General features: G+C 33.4%; 1 protein-coding gene across 4 annotated transcripts; it reads right to left on the bottom strand.

Moving 5' to 3' along the window:
- Positions 1-523: 523 nt before the first annotated feature.
- On the bottom strand, positions 524-15,327 carry LOC100246502 (uncharacterized). 4 transcript variants are annotated; one of them, XM_010647579.3, is made up of 20 exons: positions 15,197-15,324; positions 13,085-13,173; positions 11,476-11,580; positions 10,919-10,975; positions 10,731-10,801; positions 10,009-10,108; positions 9,575-9,645; positions 9,323-9,423; positions 9,124-9,227; positions 8,976-9,029; positions 8,725-8,780; positions 8,499-8,537; positions 7,923-8,067; positions 4,846-5,027; positions 4,695-4,762; positions 4,132-4,204; positions 3,986-4,047; positions 2,991-3,918; positions 1,283-1,573; positions 524-911 (listed from the first exon to the last, which is right to left on the bottom strand). In XM_010647579.3, the coding sequence occupies exons 2-20, from the start codon at positions 13,145-13,147 to the stop codon at positions 620-622; spliced, it is 2,862 nt and encodes a 953-aa protein (XP_010645881.1). In that variant the 5' UTR covers positions 13,148-13,173; positions 15,197-15,324; the 3' UTR covers positions 524-619. The 4 variants fall into 4 exon arrangements, with proteins under 4 accessions (XP_010645881.1, XP_010645882.1, XP_010645883.1 ...); XM_010647580.3 differs by having other exon boundaries at positions 13,085-13,152; XM_010647581.3 differs by lacking the exon at positions 15,197-15,324 and adding an exon at positions 14,976-15,159 and having other exon boundaries at positions 13,085-13,152.
- Positions 15,328-27,386: the final 12,059 nt, after the last annotated feature.

Genomic DNA, 27,386 nt, shown 5'->3' with positions numbered 1-27,386 from the left:
AGCTGCTATGTATACTCCATGTATGCTTTGTGGTTTTTTGCCCCTTAATATATTCTGTTCTTATTTATAAAAAATAAAAATAAAAAGTATTTTAAAAATAAATTTTATATATATTATTTTATTTTTAATTATTTTAAATATTTGTGTAATTATTTTTTTAAACAAATAGATTTTTATTTTATAAAACATTACAGAACTATTTTTAAAAATAAGTATCAAATAATACCTAAAAATTCAATCTTATTGCTCTCAATCTCTATTCTAATTTATATTCCTATTATCAATTACCCAACTTATGATATATAAATTTGAGAAAACAATTCATTCTCAAGAATTTTCATATTTCTGCATTTGAAGTGAAAACTTTTCATCTTTCCACCATCCTTTTTTATCTTCTGTTGATGCTGCCATCTTCCACAATGAATCCATTCTCAAGAATGGATTAGTTCTGCAGCATTTACAATGGAATCTCAGAGAGTTCAACACTATATTTTGAGAATCCAGTGATTTTCATCCAAGGGAATGACCAAGTAAACATGGTGTTTATTGTTTTTCTAATACTCATTTATTCATCCATTCCATGAATATCAATCCACCAACTGTAGACACAATCATCGGTTCAATTGAGTCGTAAGGTATACAGTCTTCTGCAAGTCAAATCGAAAAACAGCTGCAGGAAGCTTTTAGAAGCTTCCTCTTCCGGCAACTTTAGAAGGTGGGCAACCTTTTCGAATCCCACATGGTGCTCAAAATTCAAAGTTCCTTTGCCCTCTTCATGTTTCATATCATGGTTATGGAGCTCTGGCTTTGACAGTGCCCACTGCATTGCCCATATAGCCAAGGGCCTCATGTAACACAGAGATCTATACTCTTCATCAGTGTTCCAAGCCTCAGGAGTTTGAAACGAATAGCTGTAACAAGAATGCATAATAGACGTATAAGTGAACTGAAAAACCAAATGTTTCAAGGATGTGAACTAGAAAAGAGCTGGCATCCTCAAAACAACCAGGATTTAAAGTTTATAAGACCTTGGTTTGAGTCTACTTGATATATACTATCGGCCCATTATCTAAGACCTTAAACTTTTTTATTAAATTAGTAGCTTAACATGATACTGTAGTCTCATTTTTTCAGGTCACGAGTTAGAACGTCGCTATATGCTTACTGAGTCTGTATGACTAGGGTTTAATTCAAGTCGTTTTGAGTATATTGTTGGTCATTTACCTAATGTTTTTTCACCCAGAACCAATGGAAGAAGTGAAACAAAGAGGAGCTGACTTACCCAAGACCTTCTTGGGACCATGCAGCGTCATAGATGCCAGAAGCAGTATTAAAGGCCGTTTCTACCATCCCCTCATGAATCATATTTGCAGCAACTGAATACGTAACTCCAGCCCATATTTCCCTCGACTGCATAGCTGACATATCAACTCTTCCATCTGGCAGCATCCCATTCACAGCCCCGCACTTACCTTCCTTGACCTTCAGGACGTTGAAATTATAAACCTTCTCAAGGGCACTCCTCGCTTTTTCGTCATCAACAATTGGCTGAAGGCCACATGCTCTAGCATACCTACAAAGGCAATGGCCATAATGTTGGAAAGAGGAAAACAGATATACACATGGTCAAGCTATAATAAGAACTGGTGATTCTTAGCCCAATTTTCTTTGGACAGGCATTGTGGATTGAAGTATGGTACATTCCCTATATACAAGTTATCCATTTGACTACAGACACATCAGGAATTATAATTATTGGGCAATTTGTGTAATGTGATGTTCTTTTATGAGAAAATATATTATGTGTTATGTACAAGATAAGATAAATACAAGGAAGGATGACAGCCCTTCAAATTAGAAGTAGAAGATTAGAGAGATGATAAAGAAGTAAAAGGAGATGATCCTTGGACTCTCAAGGGGGTAAAAAGTTACAAACAAACTCAATGAAAACCTCTTTGGGCTGTAGCCTATTGGACCTCCCAATTTTCTGGTCTAAACCCTAAGCAAAAGAACTTGCGTCTCTAGCAAGGTCTAGAGTCCTCCACATCTGATGATCATACCTTCATGGCCCTCTTCTAACCTGGGACACCCATGGTAGAAGTGTTGCTGAATCCCCCTCCACCAGAATGTCGGGAAACATTAAAAAAATTTTGCCTCTTAAGCTAGAGTCTCAACCTCAATAGCTAACCCAAACCTAATTGGCTTTGAGAAATACCTGGTGGTCCAATCTCTATGGTCCTGAAAGAGGCCATCGATACCAGTATGGCTAGGGTTACCCAAGAACCTAAAAAGATATAGCAATCTCCCCTCTCCTATGACAGCAGCAAGTTGATCTCTGGTCCAATAAGATGACACTGAAGGGAATCAGAGAGAATTCCTTAAACATCCAAAGAGTTGTGAGATAGGGTATACACTCCCACAACTTAAAAACCAGTCTCAATCTATCCTCAAAATCCTAGCATTGTTCTCAAGCCATATAACTCATAGGTGGCCCAGATGGCCCCTCCATAATACTCTTCCTCTAGGGGTCCCCTCCAACTCCTGAAAGGGGATTGCCAACAAGCCTATAGTGCCTCTCAAAATAAATAAGACAATCCTGCCAAATAAAATAGTCTCATTACTCCATTTCGAAGGGGAAGTGGAAGAAGCAAATTGAGTGGATTGAGAGAAGGAAATGGATGGATATAAAGTGAAAATAAAAAGTATTTAGATGAAAACAGTCCACTGAAAACACAATACTGAGCCACCCATCCACGATAGAAGAGACAAAGGTGCTCTAGAGAGAGTAACAGGGAAGGCAGCTCATCAATTTCATGATCCTTTAGGTTTCTCCCAAAGTCCAAATTCCAAGGGGAGCTGAGAGAAAGAATAAGAACTAGCCAACACCATAGATGTATACAATGATCACCAACATGACTTTCTTTTTTGATTTTTTAACATATGCCAAGATTAAAACACAAGAGTAAAGAAAAAAGAGAGAACATTCTCACCATTGTCCAGCCAATTGATCAGCTTGAATTGATGAACTCGAACTACCACCACTATTATCATAATTAAAGTAGGAACCATTCCATAACTTGTCATATACAGCCTTCGCCTTCTGGAACTTGAACCAAAAGTAATCAGCAGTCATACTATCACCAACTTCCCGAGCCATGGCTGAAGCGGCCTGGAGGGCAGCTACCCAGAGTCCACCACAATATGCACTCACACCAGTAACGGACCATGCATCATAAGTCTGATCAGGAAACCCATCGTTCTCAATCATCCCATCTCCATCCTTGTCAAACTGATCCAAAAATGCGATTGCAATATATACAGCGGGCCAAACAGCTCTTGCAAAATTTTTATCACCAGTAGCAACCATATCTCTATAAACTTGGAGAACAAATTTAGAATTCAAGTCTTTCCACCTATCTGTATCATAAAGATTATAAGCATTGAGTTCAAACCATGGATCACTGATTCCAATATCATGGGGAACAGCACCAAGCACCTTCCGGGGAACCCACTTTCCATCACTCATAATTTTCATCCTGCTTGGATCATGCACCATTACTGCTGCAGCAAAGTCTCGTTGGATGCTGAGTTCAAGTTGAGGGAAGAGCATGATTATGGCAAAAGACGAGTAGAAATGGACATCATAGGTGTTCCACATGTGATATTCAATTCCTTCAAGATATAGGAACTGACCAACATTTTCTTCTCCACTTTGAAGCAAATAGGTACCAAAAGCAGAATTCGATGTTGTCGGATTATGTATTTGCTCAAGCATGGATGTCATCCTCCCAAGAATTTCAACAGTAGAGTCATTTTGATGAACAATATCTGTTGTATTCTTAGGATCTGAGATTGACCTATCAAGGGAAAATTTTATCTGTTCAATGGTTGCCAAACTCTGCATTGGAGGTAACCCATCTGTAGAAGGAAAGTGACCTCCAGTTAGCTAGAATAAATCAGAAGAGATTTTGAGCTCCATGAATACCTGTCCAAATTGTTCCCCCAGCATTAAGAAAATAAAGCTCATTGAAGAGAGTGATCCGGTACCTGCCAAAACTAAAGACTTCAGAATTCATAGGTAAGTTGGAAAAACTTTTAGATTTTTTCAGCCTAGGCCTCATCTAATCTCACCATTCAGGAAGCCTTCTGTCTTCAAGAATTGGTCCTTGCCATGCTTCTATCTCAGACACCCAATTAGCATGCTCTATTATCAAAAAGTATGGGAAAACAAATTCTAATATTAGAATGATTCATCAACACCCATATGTCTAAGTGCATTCCCCCCCCAAGGCCCTCAAAGAGGAAGGCTTCAGCCACAAAACAAATGGGTAGACAATTCATTATCTTTGCATGTCATACCATGCAAAAAAAAAGGTGGACTAAATATAGAATAGATAATAATCATCCATTTCTCTGGCAACCATTCCCAAAGGAAGAGGAATCTCAATTTTCTTAGTGGTGTGGTATAAGATTTTTGGTTAGAGAAATGTTCTAACTGAAAAAAATCATAATATGTGAATATTTCAAGGTTATTTTCATAATAAAAGGTTAAGGAAATTATTAACAGCTACATTGATAACTTGTGAACAATCCCAGGTCGTCTCAGGGGAAACAGGGTGGACATACCCTAGACAGAACTTATATATCCATGTTGTTCATACTCAGAGTAATAAAAAAGCTATGGTGAAAATTACCAAGAATAGCATCATGTGCAATCTCCTCTGCTGCATCCACATGAGTACCATAAAATCTTGTGTAACGCCTGTTAGTAAATTGTGTTTATAAAAATGTGATTTCATTATAAATAGGGATTTTGGAAGAAGGGTAGGAACTAAGTTTTCATACCTGTGGTAAGTTTTTCCACTAGTAAATCTCACTTCTGGGCAGGCCCAGGCCAGTGAAAAGGTAACAGTGCGGACTGTGTCAGGAGGAAGTGTCAAAGAAGCTGCTACGGCTGCTCCAATAGATGATCCTGGTTCTGAGCGCATCGAACTTCCATCAAAGTCAAGGTGGTCAAATGATCCATGCTATAAGAATAAAAATGTCAAAGGATCAAGGTGTGCAGAGAATGATCATAGAATGGGCATCCAGAAAAAATGAATTAGTCTATACTGAAGTCCATGTTCATAGAAGTCACACACAAATCAAGGCCCCTCGTCTATAGTCTGCATTGGTTCATCAAGATACAAATCAACACAGGCGGCATGAAGGTACAAGAGTGTCTCGCACATTTTATCAAACCGAAAAAAGTAGTTTACTAAGTGCCCTTATTGTTTTAGGCGTGTTTGTTTTGTGGTATATTACTGTTAGCTGTATATATCTGTACATACCATAATTTGATTGTTTCCTTAGAGGAATAATACTTATATATATATACAATTGAGAGTCGCTACCAACTCTCCTAAAAGCAATTGCTTGTAGGAAAGACGCATACCCTAACCTTATAGTGCATTCACCCAAGCGCCCACGGCGAACACAAGGGGGAGTTGATGGATGCGGCCAACCCTCCGATCTGCCAACAATCTCCCCCCCAGCGACACCCCTGGGGTTCGAACCCGTGACCTCGGCTCTGATACCACTTGTAGGACCTCAGGCGCTACCAACTCTCCTAAAAGCAATTGCTTTGCGGGTCGTTACAAATGGTATCAGAGCCGATCCCCGACCTCGGTGTGGGGGTTTGTTTGGCTCCGTAAGGGGTGTTTGTCTGTTTGGCCCCGCAATCCCATGGGACACAACGAGGACGTTGTGTCTGCATGGGGGGTGTTTGTGATGTCCCACATCGGATAGGGGAGAATGTTCCTGGCACTATACATGTAGAGGTTCCTCTTAACTAAGGAGACGCGTTTTAAAACCGTGAGGGCCCCTTGGGCCCAAAGCGGACAATATCTACATGGTTGGGTGCGGATCGTTACATGTCCTGCACCAGCTCCTTCGTCATCTGATCCTTCCAGTGATCTCGACCTTCCTATTAGCCTTCGAAAAGGTAAACGACACTGCAAATCTATCTATTCCATTGCTAACTTTGTGTCTTATGATCACCTGTCATCTTCCTCAAGTGTTCTTGTAGCCTCTATAGATTCTATTTCAGTACCTAAAACTGTTACAGAGGCCCTGAATCATCCTGGTTGGAAGAATGCAATGCTTGAAGAAATCTGTGCATTGGAGGATAATCATACATGGAAACTTGTTGATTTGCCTCAAGGAAAGAAAGTTGTTGGCTGCAAGTGGGTCTTTGCGGTAAAAGTTAATCCTGATGGCTCTGTGGCACGACTGAAAGCCAGGCTTGTGGCTAGAGGATATGCTCAGACATATGGAGTAGACTATTCTGATACTTTCTCTCCAATTGCCAAACTAAATTCAGTTCGACTATTTATTTCTATTGTTGCTTCCCAACAGTGGATGATACATCAGTTAGACATCAAGAATGCTTTTCTTCATGGTGATCTAGAGGAAGAAGTCTATCTGGAGCAACCTCCTGGGTTTGTTGCTCAAGGGGAGTATGGGAAGGTTTGTTGTCTAAAAAAAAGCTCTCTATGGATTGAAGCAGAGTCCCCGTGCTTGGTTTGGAAAATTCAGTAAGGAGATTCAAGCATTTGGCATGAACAAGAGCGAGAAAGATCACTCCGTTTTCTACAAGAAATCAGTTGCTGGTATCATACTTCTTGTGGTCTATGTCGATGATATAGTTATTACAGGAAATGATCATGCAAGAATCTCTGATCTTAAGGCATTCATGCATTCCAAGTTTCATACAAAGGACTTGGGTGAACTGAAGTATTTCCTGGGAATAGAAGTATCAAGGAGCAAAAAAGGGATGTTCTTATCACAGAGAAAGTATGTTCTTGATCTGCTTAAAGAGACCGGTAAGATAGAAGCAAAGCCATGTACTACCCCGATGGTTCCTAATGTACAACTTATGCCAGATGATGGAGATCCCTTCTACAACCCTGAAAGGTATCGAAGAGTGGTTGGGAAGCTGAATTATCTCACTGTGACGCGACCAGATCTTGCATATGCAGTAAGTGTTGTTAGTCAGTTCACATCTGCGCCTACATTAAAGCATTGGGCGGCTTTAGAGCAAATTTTGTGCTATCTAAAGAAGGCTCCTGGTCTAGGCATACTATATAGTAGTCAGGGACACACTCGCATTGAGTGTTTTTCTGATGCGGATTGGGCAGGTTCTAAGTTTGATAGAAGATCCACTACAGGTTATTGTGTGTTCTTTGGTGGGAATCTAGTGGCTTGGAAAAGTAAGAAGCAAAGTGTTGTATCCCGTTCAAGTGCAGAATCTGAGTATAGGGCCATGGCACAGGCTACTTGTGAAATCATATGGATACATCAACTCTTATGTGAAGTGGGAATGAAGTGCACAATGCCAGCAAAGCTTTGGTGTGACAATCAAGCCGCTCTTCATATTGCTGCGAACCCAGTCTATCATGAAAGAACCAAACACATTGAGGTCGATTGTCACTTCATTCGTGAAAAGATTGAGGAAAATCTAGTCTCTACTGGCTATGTGAAGACTGGAGAGCAACTTGGTGATATTTTTAGAAAAGCTCTAAATGGAACTCGAGTTGAGTACTTTTGTAACAAGCTGGGCATGATCAACATCTATGCTCCAGCTTGAGGGGGAGTGTTAGCTATATATATTTGTACATACCATAATTTGGTTGTTTCCTTAGGGATAATACCTTCCTAATCTAGGACTCTCAATTGTATATATATATAAGTATTATTCCTCTAATAAAGAACAAGGAATTGAGAAATACCTTGGTTGAGTTACAATTACCTATCCTTTTTTATTTGCAAATACCGATATTATCAATGAAAACCCCAAAACATGACATAAATAAGAAAATTTCAACAGAGAATGAACATTTTATATCATGAACATGGAAAAATGGATGAGAAGATCAGCTAACCTGCTTAATTTCTTGCCACATTTCTTTTGCTGTTACACCCAAGGAATTTCCAGATATCAAAAAACAAGGACACTCCGAGATATGGACGTCTCCCGTCTCCTCTGCTGCAATGGCAAAAGTCACTGGAGGGTGTCCATTTGCAGTTCTGAATGTATATATACTGTTAGAGTGCATGACATACATCGTGGGCCTAAATCCTACAAGTTTAAACTTTCAGGAAAATTGGTTATTCAACTGGTATCATACCCTTATTTGATGGGAGGTCATATGTTCCAAACCTTACCGCATCAATATTTCCTCCATTGATTAAGCCCAAAAGAGGCTATTTATTTCCCCAATTTATTAAACTCGTGTAAGCCCAAAGGAGGCTACATATGAGGAAGGGTGTTAGAGTGCATGATATTCATTGTGGGTCCAAATCTTACAAGCTTAAGCTTTTAGGAAAATTGGCAGTTCAATATATATTTGTATTAGAATAACAGGTGCAGGATCAAATCAAATGTCTATACTTGACTGTTATAACATATCAAATCAAAGAACCAGAAAAAAAATTTCTGAATTGAGGATGGGACTTACTTGTGATGTAGAAGTACTCCGTGCACACCATCTTTTGTCCTGGTAGGAATGAAGAAATTGAACATTAGATCACATACTAAAGTGATATAAGAATACAAGTAGATTAAAATAAATAGTAGGAATGAAAAAGGTAAAATATTCTATCTACCAGAAAAATGAAAACCCACAATGATATGTAAAAGTACACTAATCAAAGAGCAGAAAAGTTATAATGAAAAAGTCTTACTTCATCTTTGAATTGTAGTGATGGCCAGAAAATTCAGAGGTCCCACCCACGGAATTCTGAACAGTCAAAAAGATAAAATTTAGAGTAAGTTGTGCTAGAAAATATCATGAAATATGCTAATGTCCTAAATGGAGTTTAGGGGACTAGCACTTCGGTTGGAATTTTCAACTGAAGGCAAAGATGACAAGAGATTCGGGAATTATACAACAGCTGTGCAACAAATAAATATGCAATTAAAAGATTTAACTTACAGCCCATGTAAAAAGCAAGGTGATATCTGCAGAAGTCTTTCCAGAATTTGATAGCTGAAGAAAATAGGAAATAACTGCTCAGGACCAAGGCTCTCTTGAGGTAAATTGATTTTTTTAGAAATGAAGTTTCTCAGAAGCCCTCTCTTACCGTGAATTTAAATACTGATACAGGGAAGCTGCTCTCCTTGTAATTATGGGGAATAAATGGAGAAATTTGACTAGAAATGATACTAATTTCTGGATCAGGTTCACCTGCATACAAAATCAGATGAGTAATTGACATGAAATATAGAGAGCTATCCCATGTTGACAGGTTCTAAATGGCCAGAGTGGTGTTAAGTGGATACCCTCATATACTGTCCAGGCCCTTGGATATAAAGCATGGTATGTGCAACTCTCACCGTCCAGGTTCCAATCCCAAGATCCAATGCCTGAAGATGCACTTCCTCTGCATGTATAAACATGAAAAATAATTCCCTCCACTGTCTCATAAATTCACTAATAAACACAAATCAATGTTTCTTGAGAATTTGCATGAGATACTGATTTGTAAAGGATAAAGAAAATCAATTTTAGACTAGAGAATAACAATGACTTACTTGAGCACCTCCGGATTCCTTGGGCATAATACTGTAGAAGATTTTTTACCATTTGGGCGTGACACAAAAACCTAGAAAAGGTAAAAGCATACAGAGATCTTCAATTTTTCAACTAAGAAATATTTAAGATACTCTAAAATTTCTTATTTGTTTTTCTCAAGAAAGAAACTTTAAGCACAATTTAAAGCATTTTCGCAGACAAATCTAGCCAACCATCTGAATTGGAAGTTGAGCCTCATAATCAAAGCCTTGAGACTGTCTTTTGTATGCTATCGTGACCTTATCAAGTGGTTTACAGAAAGGGATAACTTAATTTGGTGACTATAACAATTCCTTTTTTTATTAAAAAAAAAAAAACATGCAGATATCAAAAGAGAGCTTTTCTGAGACAATACTAATAGAATATATCAATTCTAGTTATAGACAAAACTTACAGAAAATTGATTTGCTAGGACTGGGCTATCTTCACATATTCTGGGGAATAATTGATACCGTTGAAACTCACCTCTGTAACTTCTTCCAATGCTTCCTCCACTACAAATCAGAATGTGTCAACCATAAGAAAATATACTCCAAACTCAACTACTTTTGACAAAGCTTTATTTGAAACTATTTGGGTGAGTGCATATCTTGTTTTATAATTCCACTCTATTTGGGTCAATTTCTTGTTATATAATAGAAGATAACAAAGAAATCCGTTTTGATAGGAAATTGTGCAATTCATTAACTTATGAAATAGATAGTCATAGGGAAGGATAAGATTCTCCTAAAACAATATAAGAAGAAAAAAATAACATCTTCTATAAGCAATAAAGAAAAAATATCATCATCTGATTATGATTTATCTTTGCAAGTTTTTTAAAGATAAACAAATCGATGCATTGAAATATCAGATGGGGCTGGAAGACCCTTAAGAATAACACAATCCTCCAAATTGAATCAAATCATTTCTTTCTCCTTTTGATGAATATATACTGCTTAGTCCTTTTGTCTATGACACTTCTTTCAATTTAATTTGTTCTTTTTTAGCAAACTTCTTGAACAACTAGATAATGAAGCCACCCCATGATTCACAACCTCAATGATTGAAGAAAATGCAGGACTAGGGATTCATTCATGCAAGTAAATTTATCAGAGATAAAGCATAAACACCTACCCAATACCACCTAAAGGAACACCATGATAAGATGTAACGAGACGCTTGCTAAAAGGATCAATAATGGAAATCTGAAAATTGAAATGCGGAATATGGTTACAGAAAGCACATGAAACTTTTAGTTGAATGAGATATCATCCTAAATACCAAAAAAGTGGATGTAAATGTTTTGGAGTGAAAGACATTACTCTGCCTTTTGCTGCTTCTGCATTGACATGATGCCACAGTCTTACACCTAATGGAGCCTTCACAAGACCAAATAACCAAATAATATATAATTAGAGAAGACAAAGGATAAAATAAATAGCAAAAACTGGATATCTATTGGCAAAAATGTTGCATATGCATAGGTTAAAGACCTTGGTATTCATTCTTACTGGTCCATTTCTTCTGTCCATAATTACACCAATTTTAAGAATTTTCCTCTAGCACTGAAGCACTGATAGGTCGTTTTAGGCTTTGACTTGGATGAACAAGAATATAATTTTAACTTTAAAAGATGTCATTTTGCCTAAGAATATTATTCAATCAGAAAAGAATCATGTGACGCATAGCAAATGCAATTGCATAATTTTATTTTCTAACTATGTAATTCATGCTGAAAGAACTTTATAACTCATTCTAACATTCCATATTTTTTCCAATATCAGCTATACAGTTTTCGTCTCACTTCTAAAGATGTCTCAAATGTAAATAGTTCATTTTTGTAGGAAAACCGTAAAGCAATACGACAATGTGAACATACCAGATGTTTTATCTCTCGAAGTTTTAGATTGAACCTTGTAAGTGTATTTGCTTTAGTATTTAATTTTCGTTGCCAAGTCAGTGAAGCAGGCTTCCCTGGGTTAACCTTAAAAGAGAAAGAGAGAAAGGAGTTAAAAACAAAAGAAAGTTTTAAAGCTAACTGAAGCACAAATTCTGGTGGACAAAAGGATTTTCTAGAAGTAACAGCACTTTATATCAGCAAATAGTTATGGATCTCATGATTCTAATCTCAAAAACACTTTGAGCTTGAATTTTGCTATCACATGTACACCCTACTTGACTGGAATATGACAAAACTATGCAAGCAATACAAGTGTGATTTTTCTAGCAATGACAATAGTTGTATCCAATTGAAGATCTTTTTTAACTCATGTAACTGCATATTATTTACGTAAAGTGAAATAAAATGAAAAAAAAAAAAAAAAAGCATCATCATTCATCAGACAACAGCCATAACAGCTGTGCACCGGAGTTATGAAATGGTAAAATATAACAGAAAATTTCCAAACCATTTCATCCATATGAGTGATGACATTACATATTATTATATGACCATAATCACAGCTAACTTAGTTACTGAATTGGGAAAATAAGACCCTACAAATAAGGCACCTAAGAATCCGATAAGCTTACATGCCCGAGTGAAACCATCCTAATCTAAAAGAATATCCATTAGATTATGAGCATTAATGAAATTTAAAAACCCCAGATTGAAGAAATCCTCACATAATCATTCCTCTTACAGGGATACCAGACTCTTTTCCAAGTTACAAGACCAAAAGGCACCCAGCATCAACACACTTCTTCAACAAAGACATGATATTATACGAGATTTCAAGGTAATGGAAAAGAATTAAGCCTGTATGCCAAGGCTGGCTATACTTGAATCATTTGACAATATAAACTTGATATTAAACAAATTACCAATTCTAAATTACTTAACACAACTATGTTATCCCTGACACCCAAGAAAAACTTGAGATACCAAGGGCATCTACATGCATCAATATACATACTTTTCAGCAAAACATATGAAACAGAACCTCTCTGCATGCCTGCTTCGAAACAGGCATCCAAGTGAAAGTCAAGTCAAACAAACACAAAGTCTTTCAATTAAAGTTTTAACAATTCTACTTAAGCAGGGTACATGATATGTATCGGGATTAGTGACAAGGCAACTCAACCACAATGTGCTTGGAACCTATTTATATTTTTGGCAGATCTACAAATAATTGGAATTATCCATGCCTGCTACAAATTCTAGCAAAAATATATATTTGGGTATCATTTGTAACACCAGTAATAACAGAAAAAACCTTCAGTATTCCATTTTGCCTCTGTATATCACCTTAAATCATGGTAAAAGAAAAGCCGCTAGCTCTAAAATATAGATAAGAAAGTCCTACAAAGAATCTAGATAAAGATATAATAATGTAAGTGCAGTTTAGGCAAAGGATACAAGACCTCGCCCAATTGGTAAAAGATAGAAGACACAAATAACAATATTGATTGACCTGTATGGATCTCTACAGATGAAAAACCATAGAGAATTTCCACTTTGCTGATTGAAAATCAAATGAACAGCCCACCTTATGTGCAGAAGACTTAACAGGATGTTCCATATCTCCATCTTCTTTGTGACCATTTTCCATCTTACCTAAGAACAAAAATGAAGAACCTGAAAATAAATTAGCTGAATTGTTAATAGAAACTCATATAAAAAAAGGTAAATAAACATGCAAGCCCCAACTGCCATGAGTCCTTGGCTTGACCAGCCATAATAGTCGGCACTAAAAACAAAAAACAATATATTACATACTTCCTAGATGCAAATTCTAATGAAGACATGTGACATACAAAAGCATTCACACACTTCATGGCTCAAATGGGTAAACCTTATATCGATATGCTTCAAACATATTAGCATATAGGAAACATCAGAGTTTTCTAATAACTTCAAGAGAAGAAAATAACCAGAAGTAGCATACAGTAGAGGAAGGTTCGTTTTCAGGTTCATTGGTTTATTCATCTAGTTCCAAGAGAAAAGGGTCCACCTCAATTGAATGTTTTTTCTTTATCAAAATTTTCACTTTTCTCACCTTTCTGGCCAAAATTGCAGCAGTATCAATGGGCTTTATGCAACAAGATTACAGCAACATCAAGTGAGAAAAACAAATATTTTCAACCAATTTGCATGCTAACACCAATCACATAATATACAAAAGCATTTACAGTAATTCATTTCTTAATCGATAAGCCACAGATTGAAATGCTTCCAACACATTAGACTATAACTAACTTACCTCAGAATTTTCTACTAAGCTCAACAAAAGAAAATATAAAAGTAGCATCAAAGCAAAGTTTATACTCAATTATTAGGTTTGTTCATCTAATTTCCAAAACATAAGGGTCACTGCCAAATCAATGTTTCAAATTAAATCAAAATTCTCTTCAAATTTCTAGCTTTTTGGCCAAAAGAGAACCATAATCAGTCATCAGTGGGTTTTAGGTGGTAAAGTTTCAGCAACATCAAGTGAGAAATACAAATGGGTAAGATCAATTTTCATTCATGGTAAGACATCAGCATAAATGATATATAGAACATTCACATGATGCACATTTTTATTGGGTAAGCCTCATACTATAATGCTGCTTCTTACACAATAAAGTATAAAAGATATCAAAATTGTCTACTGAGCCCAAAAATAGAAACCCATAAAAATAGCATCAGAGCAAAGTTTCTCTTGGGTTATTGAGTTCATTCATCTAGTTCCCCAAAACAAAAAGGTCACCTCCAAATCAATGTCTCGATTTCATTCAAAATTATCTATTTTTTTTTTCTTTTTTGGCCAAAAAGTGGTCCACAAGAGTGGGCTTTAGGCAGTAAAGTTTCAGCAACATCAAGTGAGGAAAAACAAATGGGTCCAATCAATTTCCATGCTAATACTAGTCAAAACATACGACAGAAGCACTCGTATAATTCAAATGTCAAATGGAAAAACCCTCAGATTATAAATCTTCCAGCACATTGACATATCTCGAGAAAAGAAACCCACAGAGTAACATACAACAGAACAAAGTTTCTCTCAGGTTATTGGGTTCATTCATCTAGTGCCCAAAACAAAAGGGTCTCCCCCAATTCAATGCTTCGATCTTATCCATAATTCTTCCCAATTTCTAGCTTTTTTTTTTGCCCCAAAAATGGTCCACAACAATGGGTTTTAGGCAATAACGTTTCAGCAAGATCAAATGAGGAAAAAATTTTAGTCCAATCTAACATTAATGTTAATACTGATCAGCACACATGATACCCACAAACATTCACACAATTCCTATGTAAATTGGGTAAGTCTCACATAACATGCTTCCAACACATTAAAACATAAAAATACATGTCTACTAAACTCAAGAAGAGAACCCCACAAAAGTAGCATACAAAAGAAAGTTTCTCTCAGGCTATTGGGTTCATTCGTCTAGTACCCAAAACAAAAGGGTCTCCTCCGATTCAATGCTTAAATCTCAATCCCAAATTCTCCCCAATTTACCCTTTTTGGCAAAAAAAAAAATGGCTCCACAGCAATGGGTTTAAGGTAGTGAAGTTTCAGCAACAGCAAATGAGAAAAACAAATGGGTGAGATCAATTTGCAACGAGGGAAACGGATGCAAAAGAATGATAATATCAAAGTCTTCAGATTCCATACCTGCAAAAAGCCAACCCCTTTAGAGAGAGAGAGAGATAGAGAGAGAGAGAGCTGGCTTAGTCTTTAAGAGGATCTATAATAAGCTTTTCATTGGTGAAAGATATAACCAACATATTCCCACACTACAAAAAGCTTTGCCTTGTGTGCAAACCAAGAATGAGGAAAAAGGGCAAAAAGGAGTATGAGGTAAGTCAGCCTAGTGGGCAGATCACATATAGTAAAAATAAATTAGGAAATTTTTTCTAAAATTAATTAATTTTTTAGGCTAAATTTTTAATAATGTAATTAATTTTTATTTTAAATAAAACTAATATTTATGAAAATTTAAAATTTATGGAAAATGGGTATGGATCATGTCAATTAAATTACCATTTATTTTTGTGTCATTAAATTAAATTGATGATGATAATAATAAAGAGCATGGGAAAAGAGAAGTTTTATATTGGCTAAAAAATAAATATATAAATAAAAATGGATATTTTATTAAAAGGATATAAAGTAATTTTTGAATAATAATAAAAAAATTATCAAATCCAGTAAGAGTTTTATGTTTGTTAACTACCGTTCGATAGTGATTCTAAAAAACGTTTATAATATATTTAACACTTAAAAAAATTTGTCATTCAAGTGTTAAAAAAATTAAAAATAATCATTATCAAACACATTCTAATTTTTATTAAAAAAAATGTAGGGTTACAATTTGGACAAACCGACCCAAATTGTATTTATTTTGAAAATTTAATTCATTTTAATAAATTTATTTTGAAAAGCTTCACTATAGTGATGGAAATTCCACAATAGACTTTGAAATTTTATTTTATAACTTTGTGATTGGCAAAACCCATGTGACATAATAATCTAACTAACCTTGTCAAATCTTATCGTATATGCTTGATTCTTTAGAACATTTTTATGGCACATGAAGAAACGTCTTAGGCAAAATTAAAGAGTCTTCCTTTGAAATACTTCCAAATTATTCAAAATTAACTTTAGTTGTTGATCCATTAACATTGGGTTGTTAGTGGGTCCAACAAAGGGAAAAAAAAACCCTAAAGTGATGTGATTGCTTGGGAAATGTTCCTTATACCACTCATATATCTTGCATGTGACCACATTTTTCATATTGTGAATAAACTTGGAATATTACTATATATTAAAAAAAAAAAATACATGTGTCCTCTTGATGTGAAACTTCAAATAAAATATGTCATATTTAAAAAAAAGGACCATATTGTAGTATGTATTATTCATTTTTGGGTTGAGTTTTTATAAGATCGTATTTAATAAAATATTTATGATTTTGATGATATCATTTGAAAGTTATTATATTGGATTTTACTATTTCACACTTAAAAAATTAAGTTCAAAATTCATTAATCTTTTTGTAGTATTACCTCCCAATGTTACCACGTATATAAGTGAATCATAAATTGAAATATGAGATTTTTAGAGTAAAATAATAAAAGTTGGAAAAGTAAAAGACCGTTTTATAGGGATTATAGGAAGCGTTTTTAGTGTAAAAAGTATTTTTGTAAAATAAAAAAAGCTGGTGTTTGACAAATTTTAGGAAAAACTTTTTAAAATATGAAAAATCACTTATAGTATTGGAAAATCACTTATAGTGTTTTATAAAGAAGCACATCGATAGGATATTCCTAAAAATACTTGGAAATAAAATATTTTTATTAAAAACATTATCAAACTCACTTTAAGATTGTGTTTGGTAGTGATTCTAAAAAGTATTTATAGTATTTATAACACTTAAATGATAAAAAAATTTTACGTGTTAAAAACATTGGAAACACTTCCTAAAATTACTGTCAAACCGACTTTAAGAGTATGTTTGACAATGTTTATACTCAAAGTGTTTGTAAGATAATTACCTATAAAATATTTCTCTAGAAAATACTTAAAGCAATTTTTTAGATTTTTAAAAGTGTTTCATAAGATTTTTCAAACACTTATTTATAAAAAAAAAACAATTTTTTGACTAAAAACGCTTCCTAAAATCTCTATCAAATGGTCTCTAAAAGTATATTTGATAGTGATTATAAAAGATGCTTTTAGTTTTTCAAATACTTTAAAAATAAAAAATTTAAAGTATTAAAAAAAATTAAAAATATTTCATAAAATTATTATCAAACACACTCTAAAATTATTACCCAAATCTTTTTATGGAAGGTTACTATTACCAATCAAATTAAAGATGATACTTTTATAATTGGCACACTAGAATAATGTCTAGTGCCTAATAAAGCAATTGTTGTAAAAGGTCACTTTCATTTGATTAATCTAATCATTTGACATGAAAATAAAATTTTGACAAATGGGTCATTAGAATACTTAAATTAAGGTTTGAAATTTTGGCTATTTGAATGAATTTAGTGTCAATTTCATATAAAACTCATAGGAGATTGGATCCAAGCCATGTCTCAATAATTTTGGTCTACAAAATATCCTTATTGAATTGGGTCCTACTAATTAATTAGGTTGATAAATCACAAATCAATGGTGAAAAGATTGGAGATAGTGAAATGATACACTAATGATGTTTTTATTATAAGATTGGGACTAATGATTATGGATTGAATTATAATAGAGTATATCATTAAATACCAAAATAGAATAGTGAATTAGAAAGTTGAACATTTTTAGAAATTTTAGAAAAAAAATTTAAATTAAAGGAATTGTTAAAGACATATTTCCTTAATTAGTTTGATAATAAATGAAGATATAAAAAAAATTCAAAAAAAAATAAAATTTTCAAAATTTATTATATTTTATGATATGCAAAATCATTTAAGGTATGTTTGGTCAAAAAATGTTAGGAAAAGAAAAAAATATTAAGAAAAATGTTTTTTTTTTTTTTACTTTTGATTTTACTCTTAAAAAAATATATATAACTAAAATTAATTAAAAAAATTTCATTTTTTCAAATTATTTAATATTTATGTAGAAGAGTTAAAATAAATAAATAAAATGTGTTTGAAATAATATATAAAAAAAATTATCGACTTAATTCTTTTTTCCTTTTCATTTTTTTCCCTCCTAGTTTATTTAAAATTTTTATACACCAGACATACCCTTATTATTATTATTGAACATTTAAAACTTTCCTTTATAGAAAAAAAAAAAAAAAAAAAAAAGCAAAGAAGCCTTAGGTGGTGTTTGGTAAAACTTAATACTTATTATTTAGTAACTTAAGTTGACTTTAAGTTAAATTATATCTTAATTATTGATTTAAAACTTATTACTTAATTATTATTTTAAGTAATAAGGTTGTTTGATAAAATTAACTTTAAAACTTATTTTAATTAATATATTTATCATCATAAATTATAATTAAGGTAAAAGAGATCAAGCAACGGTGAATGTTCTTAAGTAGAAAAGAAGATTGTGAAGATAATTAGGATAAATAATTAAAAAATATAAATTTTTACTTATTACTTAGATTTATTTATGACTTTAAGTCATATTATTAAAATATTTTATTAAATATACTTAATTTATTTAATTATTTAAATTAAATTATTAAGTTACAAACTTAGATATCTTAAAAGCAAAAACAATTGATTGGAAATTCTTCCAAATTAATGAAAAATTATTTTAAATGTTTATATTTTTTGCTGAGTACGTGGATCCAAAAAAATGGAAAAAGTCTACGAACCAATTGTATTCACTGATATTTTGCATGTGATTTCATTGTACTTGTATTCTTTTGTTTGAATAAAGTTAAAATACTTCAATTATTTTATTTAAATAAAGTGAAAATATTTTTCAAACTAAATATTTTAAGTTATTTTACTTATTTATAATAAATATTTTTGTCTTTCAAAGGTGAAGTTTGAAAAAGTCACTAGAAGTCACATCCTCTTTTGTTTTGTTATGACTAGAGCATCTTACGTGGTCTACCATATTATTTTAAAAATTATTATTATTATTATTATTATAATAGGGAAAAAAAAGAAGAGAAAATAACTTTCAAAAAAAACAAAAATATTAATAAAAAAACCAAACCATTAATCATTTAATAAAGACCTTTGTTTTTATTTTTTGTGATAAAATTAAGAGTTTTTGGGGTTTGTTTGTCAACTGTCCCGAAAACCATTTTTTTTGTTTTTTATATTAAAAAAATAAAACACGTTTCACAATAAAAAAATAAAAAATAGTTTTATATTATTAAAAAAATAAATAAAAGAAGACATATTTGAAATGTATATAATAGTTTTTTGTTTTTAAAAATAAAAATAAAGAATTTAAAAAAAATGTATTATTTAATTGTTTTTACAAAACATCAAAAAAATAGTTATTGAAAATGTCAAAAATTATTTTTATAACTAGTTTCGAAAATATTTCCTGGGCATAGTTTATTTCTGTTTTTATTTATTGAGACAAAATGATTACATTTTTTTTCTTTTCTTTTTTTTTTTCAGCAAAAAAAACATGGTTGATTGTTATAGTTTTACAATTTTACTTTTAAAATTTGAAAAACATTTTAAAATATAGGAAATTAGAACAAATTTGTTTTCAATTTATATTTTATACTTTTGAAAGTAGAGTGAAAATATATCTAAATAACACTATAATTTATTAATTAAAAGTCTGTTGATAGTCATCTTAAAAAATATTTTTAATATTTTTAATACGATAAAACTTTTAAATATTAAAAAATAGAAAACATTTTCTAAAATCTAAAATGAATCCTTAACCAACTTTTCAACATGACGGAATCTATTTTCTACCTATCATGACAATGTTCCACGTGATGTGAAAACAATTATGAAATTTTTATTTGGTGGGCCATATTCAATAAGTCAATTCTCTAAAAAGTCACCTTCATTTTATTAATTTATTAAAGATAATAAAATTATTAATTTATTAAAGATAATAAAATTTTGACAAAATAAAGTAAGGATATTCAAATCAAAATTTGAAAATCAACTATTTGAATGGAATTGAGTGGTTGTTAATTTCACAAGGGGTATAGCCTAAGGCATCGCCTCCTGGCTCTCTTACAAGTTGTTAATTTCTTATCAGGCATACTTAATATTTTTAACATTAAAAATATTAGTGTGGTAATATTGTTCACTTGAATTTTATGAGGGGAGAAAAAATATCTGACCTTATTTTGGCCCCAAACTATTTAAACAAACCAAACTGTATCGATGATTTGATATTATTATTAATTTAAAATATTTGTAAGCTCTAAAGATTTATTTGACTTGTGAGGATTTATGCTTTTTGTTTTGGAAAGGATTAAGATGAAAATATAAGACTTTGAAAATAGAAAAATAGAAAAACATATTTGGTAACCAAAAAATATAAAATAAATTTTTGTTTTTAAAAACAACGAACAAAATTATGGACCCCGTATTTTGCTCGATACATTCCCACTTGATGACACAACTCATTTTTTTATTTATTTGGTGAAAATTTGATTTTTAGAAAAATACTTGGAGTCACCACTTATTTTTTGTTTTATTTTTTTTTAAAGGAAAACAATATAAGAAAAAACCTCTCCTTATTTGGAAAAGACGGTCGGTGAAAAATCAAATCTAGGTTCGTGGATCAAGTTGCTTATTTGAGAACAACATTTTTAAAAATTAAATTTGAAAATTGGAATTTTGAAAAATTATTTGAAAATGGAAGTTTTGAAAATTAAATTTGAAAATTGGAATTTTGGAAAATTATTTGAAGATTAAAGTTTGGAAAATTGGAATTTTGGAAAATTATTTGAGAATGAGATTTTTTTAAAAAAAAAATGAATTTAAAAATTGGAATTTTGAAGAATTATTTGAAAATGGAAGTTTTAAAAAATTAAATTTGAAAATTGGAATTTTGAAAAATTATTTGAAAATAGGAGTTGTAAAAATTAAATTTGAAAATTAGAATTTTGAAGAATTATTTGAAAATAGAAATTTAAGAATTGGAATTTTGAAAAATTATTTGAAAACAGAAATTTTGAAAATTAAATTTGAAAATTGAAATTTCGGAAAATTATTTGAGAATGGAATTTTTAAAAGATCAAATTTTTAAAAGATCACTTTTTTAAAAGATCAATTTTTTAAACATAAAAAAATGAATTAGGAAGATGACACGTGGCCTGGGGAGTTGTACTAGAAGGTGGTCATGCATGGTCAATCACTTCAACGTATATTTTACATACAATATCAAATTCAAATTAAGCTTGCGGGACCCTCATTGCAAATTTCATTTCTCCACGTGTTCATCCTTATTCTCAACTTTATTTGTTATCTCAAATATAGTAGCAACAAACCCATTTTCCATCCACCCACTCCATGTGGGGCCTTAGGTCCAAGTGAATGAACTATTTTTCCATGTTTGTATGCTTGAAGACAACATACCTCATACATGTAGGAACTTTCGTAACTATTCCATTTCACCAACCATAATCATAAAATGCATCCACCTTCTCCAAGAGGCCAAATTTTCTACCCTCCAAACATGGAGGAAACGTTCAAATATGAAGGTTATCTACAGTTACATCCAGAACCCCAACTTCACCACTATATATATATTAAGCTTTAGCACTGCACCACATATGAGCCTAACCCAATTTCTCGACAAATAATTGAAGGGAGCCAAGCATCACGTGAACTTTGTGTAAGAATACATTCAATCCAAAGTGTATGAAACTTTTGCCATACGAATCCAATCTGAAAAAATTTAGGATCAACTATTTACCTTCAACCATTGTTTTTTAATTCTGTACCGACTAGTTGCTGCAGGTCTTTGATTCTTTCAAACTCTTATTTCTCTCGTGAGATGATGTATCACTAAAGAAGAGAACAATAGAGAGATGTGTTCGGGACCAAAAACTGATATTTAGAGTTGTGGCTTCCCATTAAACCACGTCGTTTCCATTTGCCACCATTATGCAGCAGTTGTGTTACACATTCCTAAACTGTAGGGAAGTGAAAGATGTTGTGGAGGACTTGATCAAGGTGTTGGACCACTTCAGAGTTGTGTGGACGTGTAACAGATAACATTCTCCCACTTGGTCCACACCTTTAACCTAATGTCTCATCTTAGTCCATCAATTATTCGCATTAAGTAACAAATACATGAATCATGGCGATAAGTCCTCTATATAACGAATGTTACCTTCCATGTATTACAGTGTATTTATTTCTTAATATTATACTTTATGTGGCAATATTACTTAATGATAAACCCTATGTTTATTCTTGGTCCAATGAAGTTAAATTTTCTCAAAATTAAATAAAGGTGCATATCAATATGAGAAAACATCATAATAAGAGTTTGTACAATAGAAACTACATAAGGGAACTAAGTCCCATGTTCACTACATGATCCTTGAATTTCAACGGTGACATGCTCTTAATCAAAGGATCAACGATCATCAATTCAGTGTTAATGTGCTCAATAACCATTTTTTTTTCTTTAACACGTTCTCTTATGGCTAGATACTTAATGTTGATGTGTTTGTTTCGACTTCCACTTTTATTGTTCTTTGCCATAAAGACAACAGCTGAATTGTCGCAATATATACTTAATGGCCTAGCTATTGAATCCATAATTCTAAGGCCGAAAATGAAACTCTTAAGCCATACACCATGCGAAGTAGCCTTAAAACAGAATATGAACTCAGCTTCCATAGTAGAAGTAGCAGTTAAGGTCTAATTCATGCTTCTCCAAGATATAGCTCCACCAACCAATGTAAAAATGTCTCCGGATGTTGATTTACGCGAATCAACACAACCAACAAAGTCTGAATCTGAGTAGCCTACAACCTCTAAATTGCTTGTCCGTCTGTACATAAGCTTGTAATATTTGGTTCCTTGAAGACATCTCATCACTTTCTTTGCAACTCTCCAGTGGTCAAAACTTGGGTTACTCTGATATCGTCCTAACATTTTAACAGCAAATGCAATATCAGACCTTGTGCAGACCTAAGCATACATCAGACTTCCGACTGCAGAAGCATATGAAATGTTTTTCATCTGTTCCCTTTCAAGATCATTTTTCGGGCATTCGTTCAGATTGAAACTATCACCCTTCACTATAGGGAAAACACTAGGTGAACAATCCTTTATCCAAAATCTCTCTAAAACTTTATTGATATAGGTTTCCTGAGACATACCTAAGATACCTTGAAATCCGTCTCTATGGATCTTAATGCCAATGACATAAGATGCCTCACCCATATCCTTCATGTCAAAATTTTTAGAGAGAAATTGTTTCACCTCATGAAGTAAACCCTTATCATTGATTGCAAGTAAGATGTCATCCACGTATAAAACAAGAAAACAAACTTTACCCTCACTGACCTTAAGGTATATGCATTGATCCATAACATTTTCTACAAAACCAAATGAAGAAATTATGTTATGGAATTTTAAATACCATTGGCGGGATGCTTGTTTTAAACCGTATATGGATTTCTTAAGCTTGCAAACCAATTGCTCACCATCACTAGAGGGGAATTCTTTAGGTTGTTTCATGTAAACCTCCTCCTCTAGCTCTTCATTAAGAAATGCAGTTTTCACATCCATTTGTTCCAATTCCATATCAAAGTGGGCTACTAATGCCAATATAATGTGTAAGAAATCTTTCTTAGATACAGGAGAAAATATTTTCATGTAATCGATTCATTCTTTTCGAGTGAACCTCTTTGCAACAAGTCTGGCCTTATATCTCTCAATGTTGCCTAATGAGCCTTTCTTTGTCTTAAAAACCCATTTACAACCAATAGCTTTTGCACCATTAGGCAACTCAACAAGGTCCCAAACATCGTTGCACCTCATGGAACTCATCTCTTCCTTCATGGCATTGTACCACAATTTTAATTCTTTGCAACTCATGGCTTGTGAAAAAAATCCAGGATCATTTTTGGCTCCTATATTGTAGTCAGATTCTTGTAGATACACTATATAATCACTAGGAATTGCTGACCTCTTAGTTTGAGTAGACCTTCTTGAGGTTGCATCATTATCTTATAGGGAAGTATGAGGTTCAACTTGTTGTTCAGAAGTGTCAGACAACTCCTAATCAACTTGATCTATTGAAATGTTGTTAACAGCTTGTGGAACTTCAATGATTGGTTGGTCTTCAATGATTGGTTGAATTCCAACGATTGTTTGTTCTACGCCCATTTGAACTTGAGGGGTGTTATGAACAAAAAACAATCCATCACTCGAAGTGGAAGGTTGAAGGATTGAAATTGAAATCAAGTTTTGTGAGAAACTTGATACATAAAAGGTCTTTTGCAATTCCAAAACAAAACCACCATCTAAAGTTAAATAACATGTCCCTATTGATTCCACATGTGAGCCCATCTTGTTTCCAGATAAGATGAATTGCTCACTACTCACTGACTTCCTTAGGTTTTGCATACCCTACAAGAAATTTGAAATGTAGATTGTAGATCCAGAATCAATCCACTATGTGTTGGTATTTGCGTTGACCATATTAGATTCGTAACAAACAAATGAGGTAGGTTTACATTTCTTCTCAAGTCATTTCTGGAATTTCAAACATTTCTTCTTCATGTATCCTTTCTCTTTACAAAAGAAACACTTTTCGTTTTACATAATGTCAGCTTTGGGAGGAATTTGATGCTTTCCTTTCTGATTGGCTTAAGATTTTCCTTTCTTTCATTTCTTTTGCGTCACCAGCATGACACTTTCTCCTTGCTCCATTATTAACCTTTCTTCTTCTTGAACACACATGGTCATCAATTCATTGATAGACCACTTATTCTTATGTGTGTTGTAAAAGATTTTGAAAGGTCCATACTGAAGCGGAAGAATGTTAAGGATAAAGTAAACCAAAAAGGCCGGATTCAGACATTTCTACTTCGAGCTTATTCAATTGAGCCACTATGTCCCTCATTTCCATGATGTGTTCGCACACACCTTTTATACCGGTGAGCTTCAGGGATGTGAACTTCATAATTAGGGTGCTCGCCAAGGCTTTATCTGAAGTGATAAATTGCTCGTCAATAGCCTTTAGCAATTTGCGGAAATTCTCGTGTTACTCAATTGAACCACGTATACCAACACTAATTTTTGTCTTAATATACATCACGTTGAGGCGATTAGATTTCTCCCAACGTTTGTACAGTAGGATTTGATCAGGTGTGCTGGTATGAGTGATCTTAGGTGGTTCATCTTTCCTGATGGTGTAGTCTATGTCCATGTACCCTAATTGAAGAAAAACTCTCTCCTTCCATAACTTAATGTTGTCTCACCTGAGTTCAGGAACCTTACAACAAATATAAAAAACGCTAGGTAAAACTGCACAAAAAGATTATAAGCTTATTAATAATTAAGGCTTTAAATAAATTCATGTTTTACCAATGTAAAACATGCTTAAAAATGAATCTAATTTTATTAAAAATTGCATGTGGGCTAAATCTCTAATTCAATCAGATTCATTATTTTTATGATAGATTTTATCAAACTGTTTACTAAATTTATAATATTTATTATGAATATAGTTTGATATCTTCTATCTTTAAGCTTTATGATAAACCATTAAATTAATCATTCCTAACTCATGTGGGTAAATTAGGAAAAACTAATTTTAACATTTTATCCTAATTAATTATATAAACATAATGAAATCCCTGTAGGGTAAAACCGTTATATTTATATAATTAATTACAATTAATGTCCATTATGTGATCCTTATCCACTTAATATATACTTTTAAATAATTAAAGAAGCCGAACTTGTCTCTCTGCAGTTTTTTTCTTCGGTGATACACCATCTCACGAGAGGGATCAGAGTTTGGAAGAATCAAAGACCTATAACAACTAGTCAGTACAAAATTCAAAAACAACGACTGGAGGTAAGTAGCTAATTTTAAATCTTTTTAGATTTGATTCGTATGGCAAAAGTTTCATACACTTTGGATTGAATGTATTCTTATATTTGGTATTAGAGCGGTGGCTTCCCATCAAACCACGTCGTTGCCATTTGCCACCATTATGCAGCAATTGTGTTACACGTTCCTAAACTGTAGGGAAGTGAAAGATGTTGTGGAGGACTTGGTCAAGGTGTTGGACCACTTCAGAGTTGTGTGGACGTGTAACAGATAACACTTTATTCATTAAGGGTCACTTCTATTGCTGCTCCTAGGCTAAAAATCAACCTGCCATTCTTTGTTTTTTGGGCTTGATCCATTTGTCGTCCACCCACTCCTCATGCATTTGCAAATTGGACCAATCAAACTGGATCTCGTCGGGAGGATTCTGGAAGAAAATAATGCACTTTAAATCCTCTGAAATCCTAGTGATCACGCTAGTCCACCACTCATCTCTGTAAAACTCATCAACGATGTCGTTTACGCAAAAGTTGGTTTCGGCCTCCAGCAGCAGTAAGGGCTTGGGGAAGGAAGTGTCGACCACCTTCATGAGAAACTTGGAGCCAACGTCATAAGCCAGAAGGTCCTGACATTCCACTAAAGCCTCGGACCTCTTTCATAGCTTCCATTTTTCTAAGGAGCGCCAAGATCTCAGCCTCGAAGCCCACTATCGGCATGCCCAACCAGTTACTGAAAGCTTCCAGGTTGTTTGAGGACCAATTCTACATAGACACCTTTTTCATTGAAACCAAGCCAAGATATGACCCATCTTCCTTATCCTTCTCACCCGCTGCAAATTCAATTGGGATCACCTCGACCTTTTCAAACTCTAACGAAGAGTTGTTTTCTGAAACCAACCTTAGGGGACTGTTATCCTCTCCCAGAGAATCAACAACAAAAACCACCCCACATCCCTTCGAGTCGAGACTAGTCCCACAAAAAGAAGGAGAAGAAGCTACTCGTGTTCCCAAGGAAGAAATAGAAAAAGAAAAAAAATAACAAACATATTGAGCCTCATTTCAAAGGCGAATCCATGGGCTATGAACATGGGATAGACAAAAAACATTAACATGATTTGGATGAACCCATACGCATGATAACCCTAAGCGAAAAAAAGAAGAGAGAATAGTAGAATAGTCACATCCAAACAACAAATGAAAGTTAAAAAAAAAAAAAAACACAAGAAAAAAGCAAGAAGAACAATGTAATAAGCAATATGAACAGAAAATCCACAATGCTTGCACCTGGGATAGCTTCTCTCTAGCGAAAATGAGCAAGGAAATTCACAAATTCCTCCACTTCCCCTTCTGCTCCTTCCTCTTCTTTTTTGCTTGGTTTT

This window comes from Vitis vinifera, chromosome 18 (assembly GCF_030704535.1).
Source record: "Vitis vinifera cultivar Pinot Noir 40024 chromosome 18, ASM3070453v1".
In the NCBI taxonomy this organism is placed as follows: Eukaryota; Viridiplantae; Streptophyta; class Magnoliopsida; order Vitales; family Vitaceae; genus Vitis; species Vitis vinifera.
This window is presented reverse-complemented; position numbering and strand designations above follow the sequence as displayed.

What these genes read in the sequence shown, in the direction of transcription:
- LOC100246502 (XM_010647579.3), bottom strand. Translation starts at nt 13,147, where the DNA reads ATGGAAAATGGTCACAAAGAAGATGGAGATATGGAACATCCTGTTAAG. An exon ending in AGGAATCCGGAGGTGCTCAA is followed by an intron (nt 9,424 to 9,574) that starts GTAAGTCATTGT and finishes TTATACATGCAG; the next exon opens with AGGAAGTGCATCTTCAGGCA. An exon ending in GGCCTGGACAGTATATGAGG is followed by an intron (nt 9,228 to 9,322) that starts GTATCCACTTAA and finishes TTTTGTATGCAG; the next exon opens with GTGAACCTGATCCAGAAATT.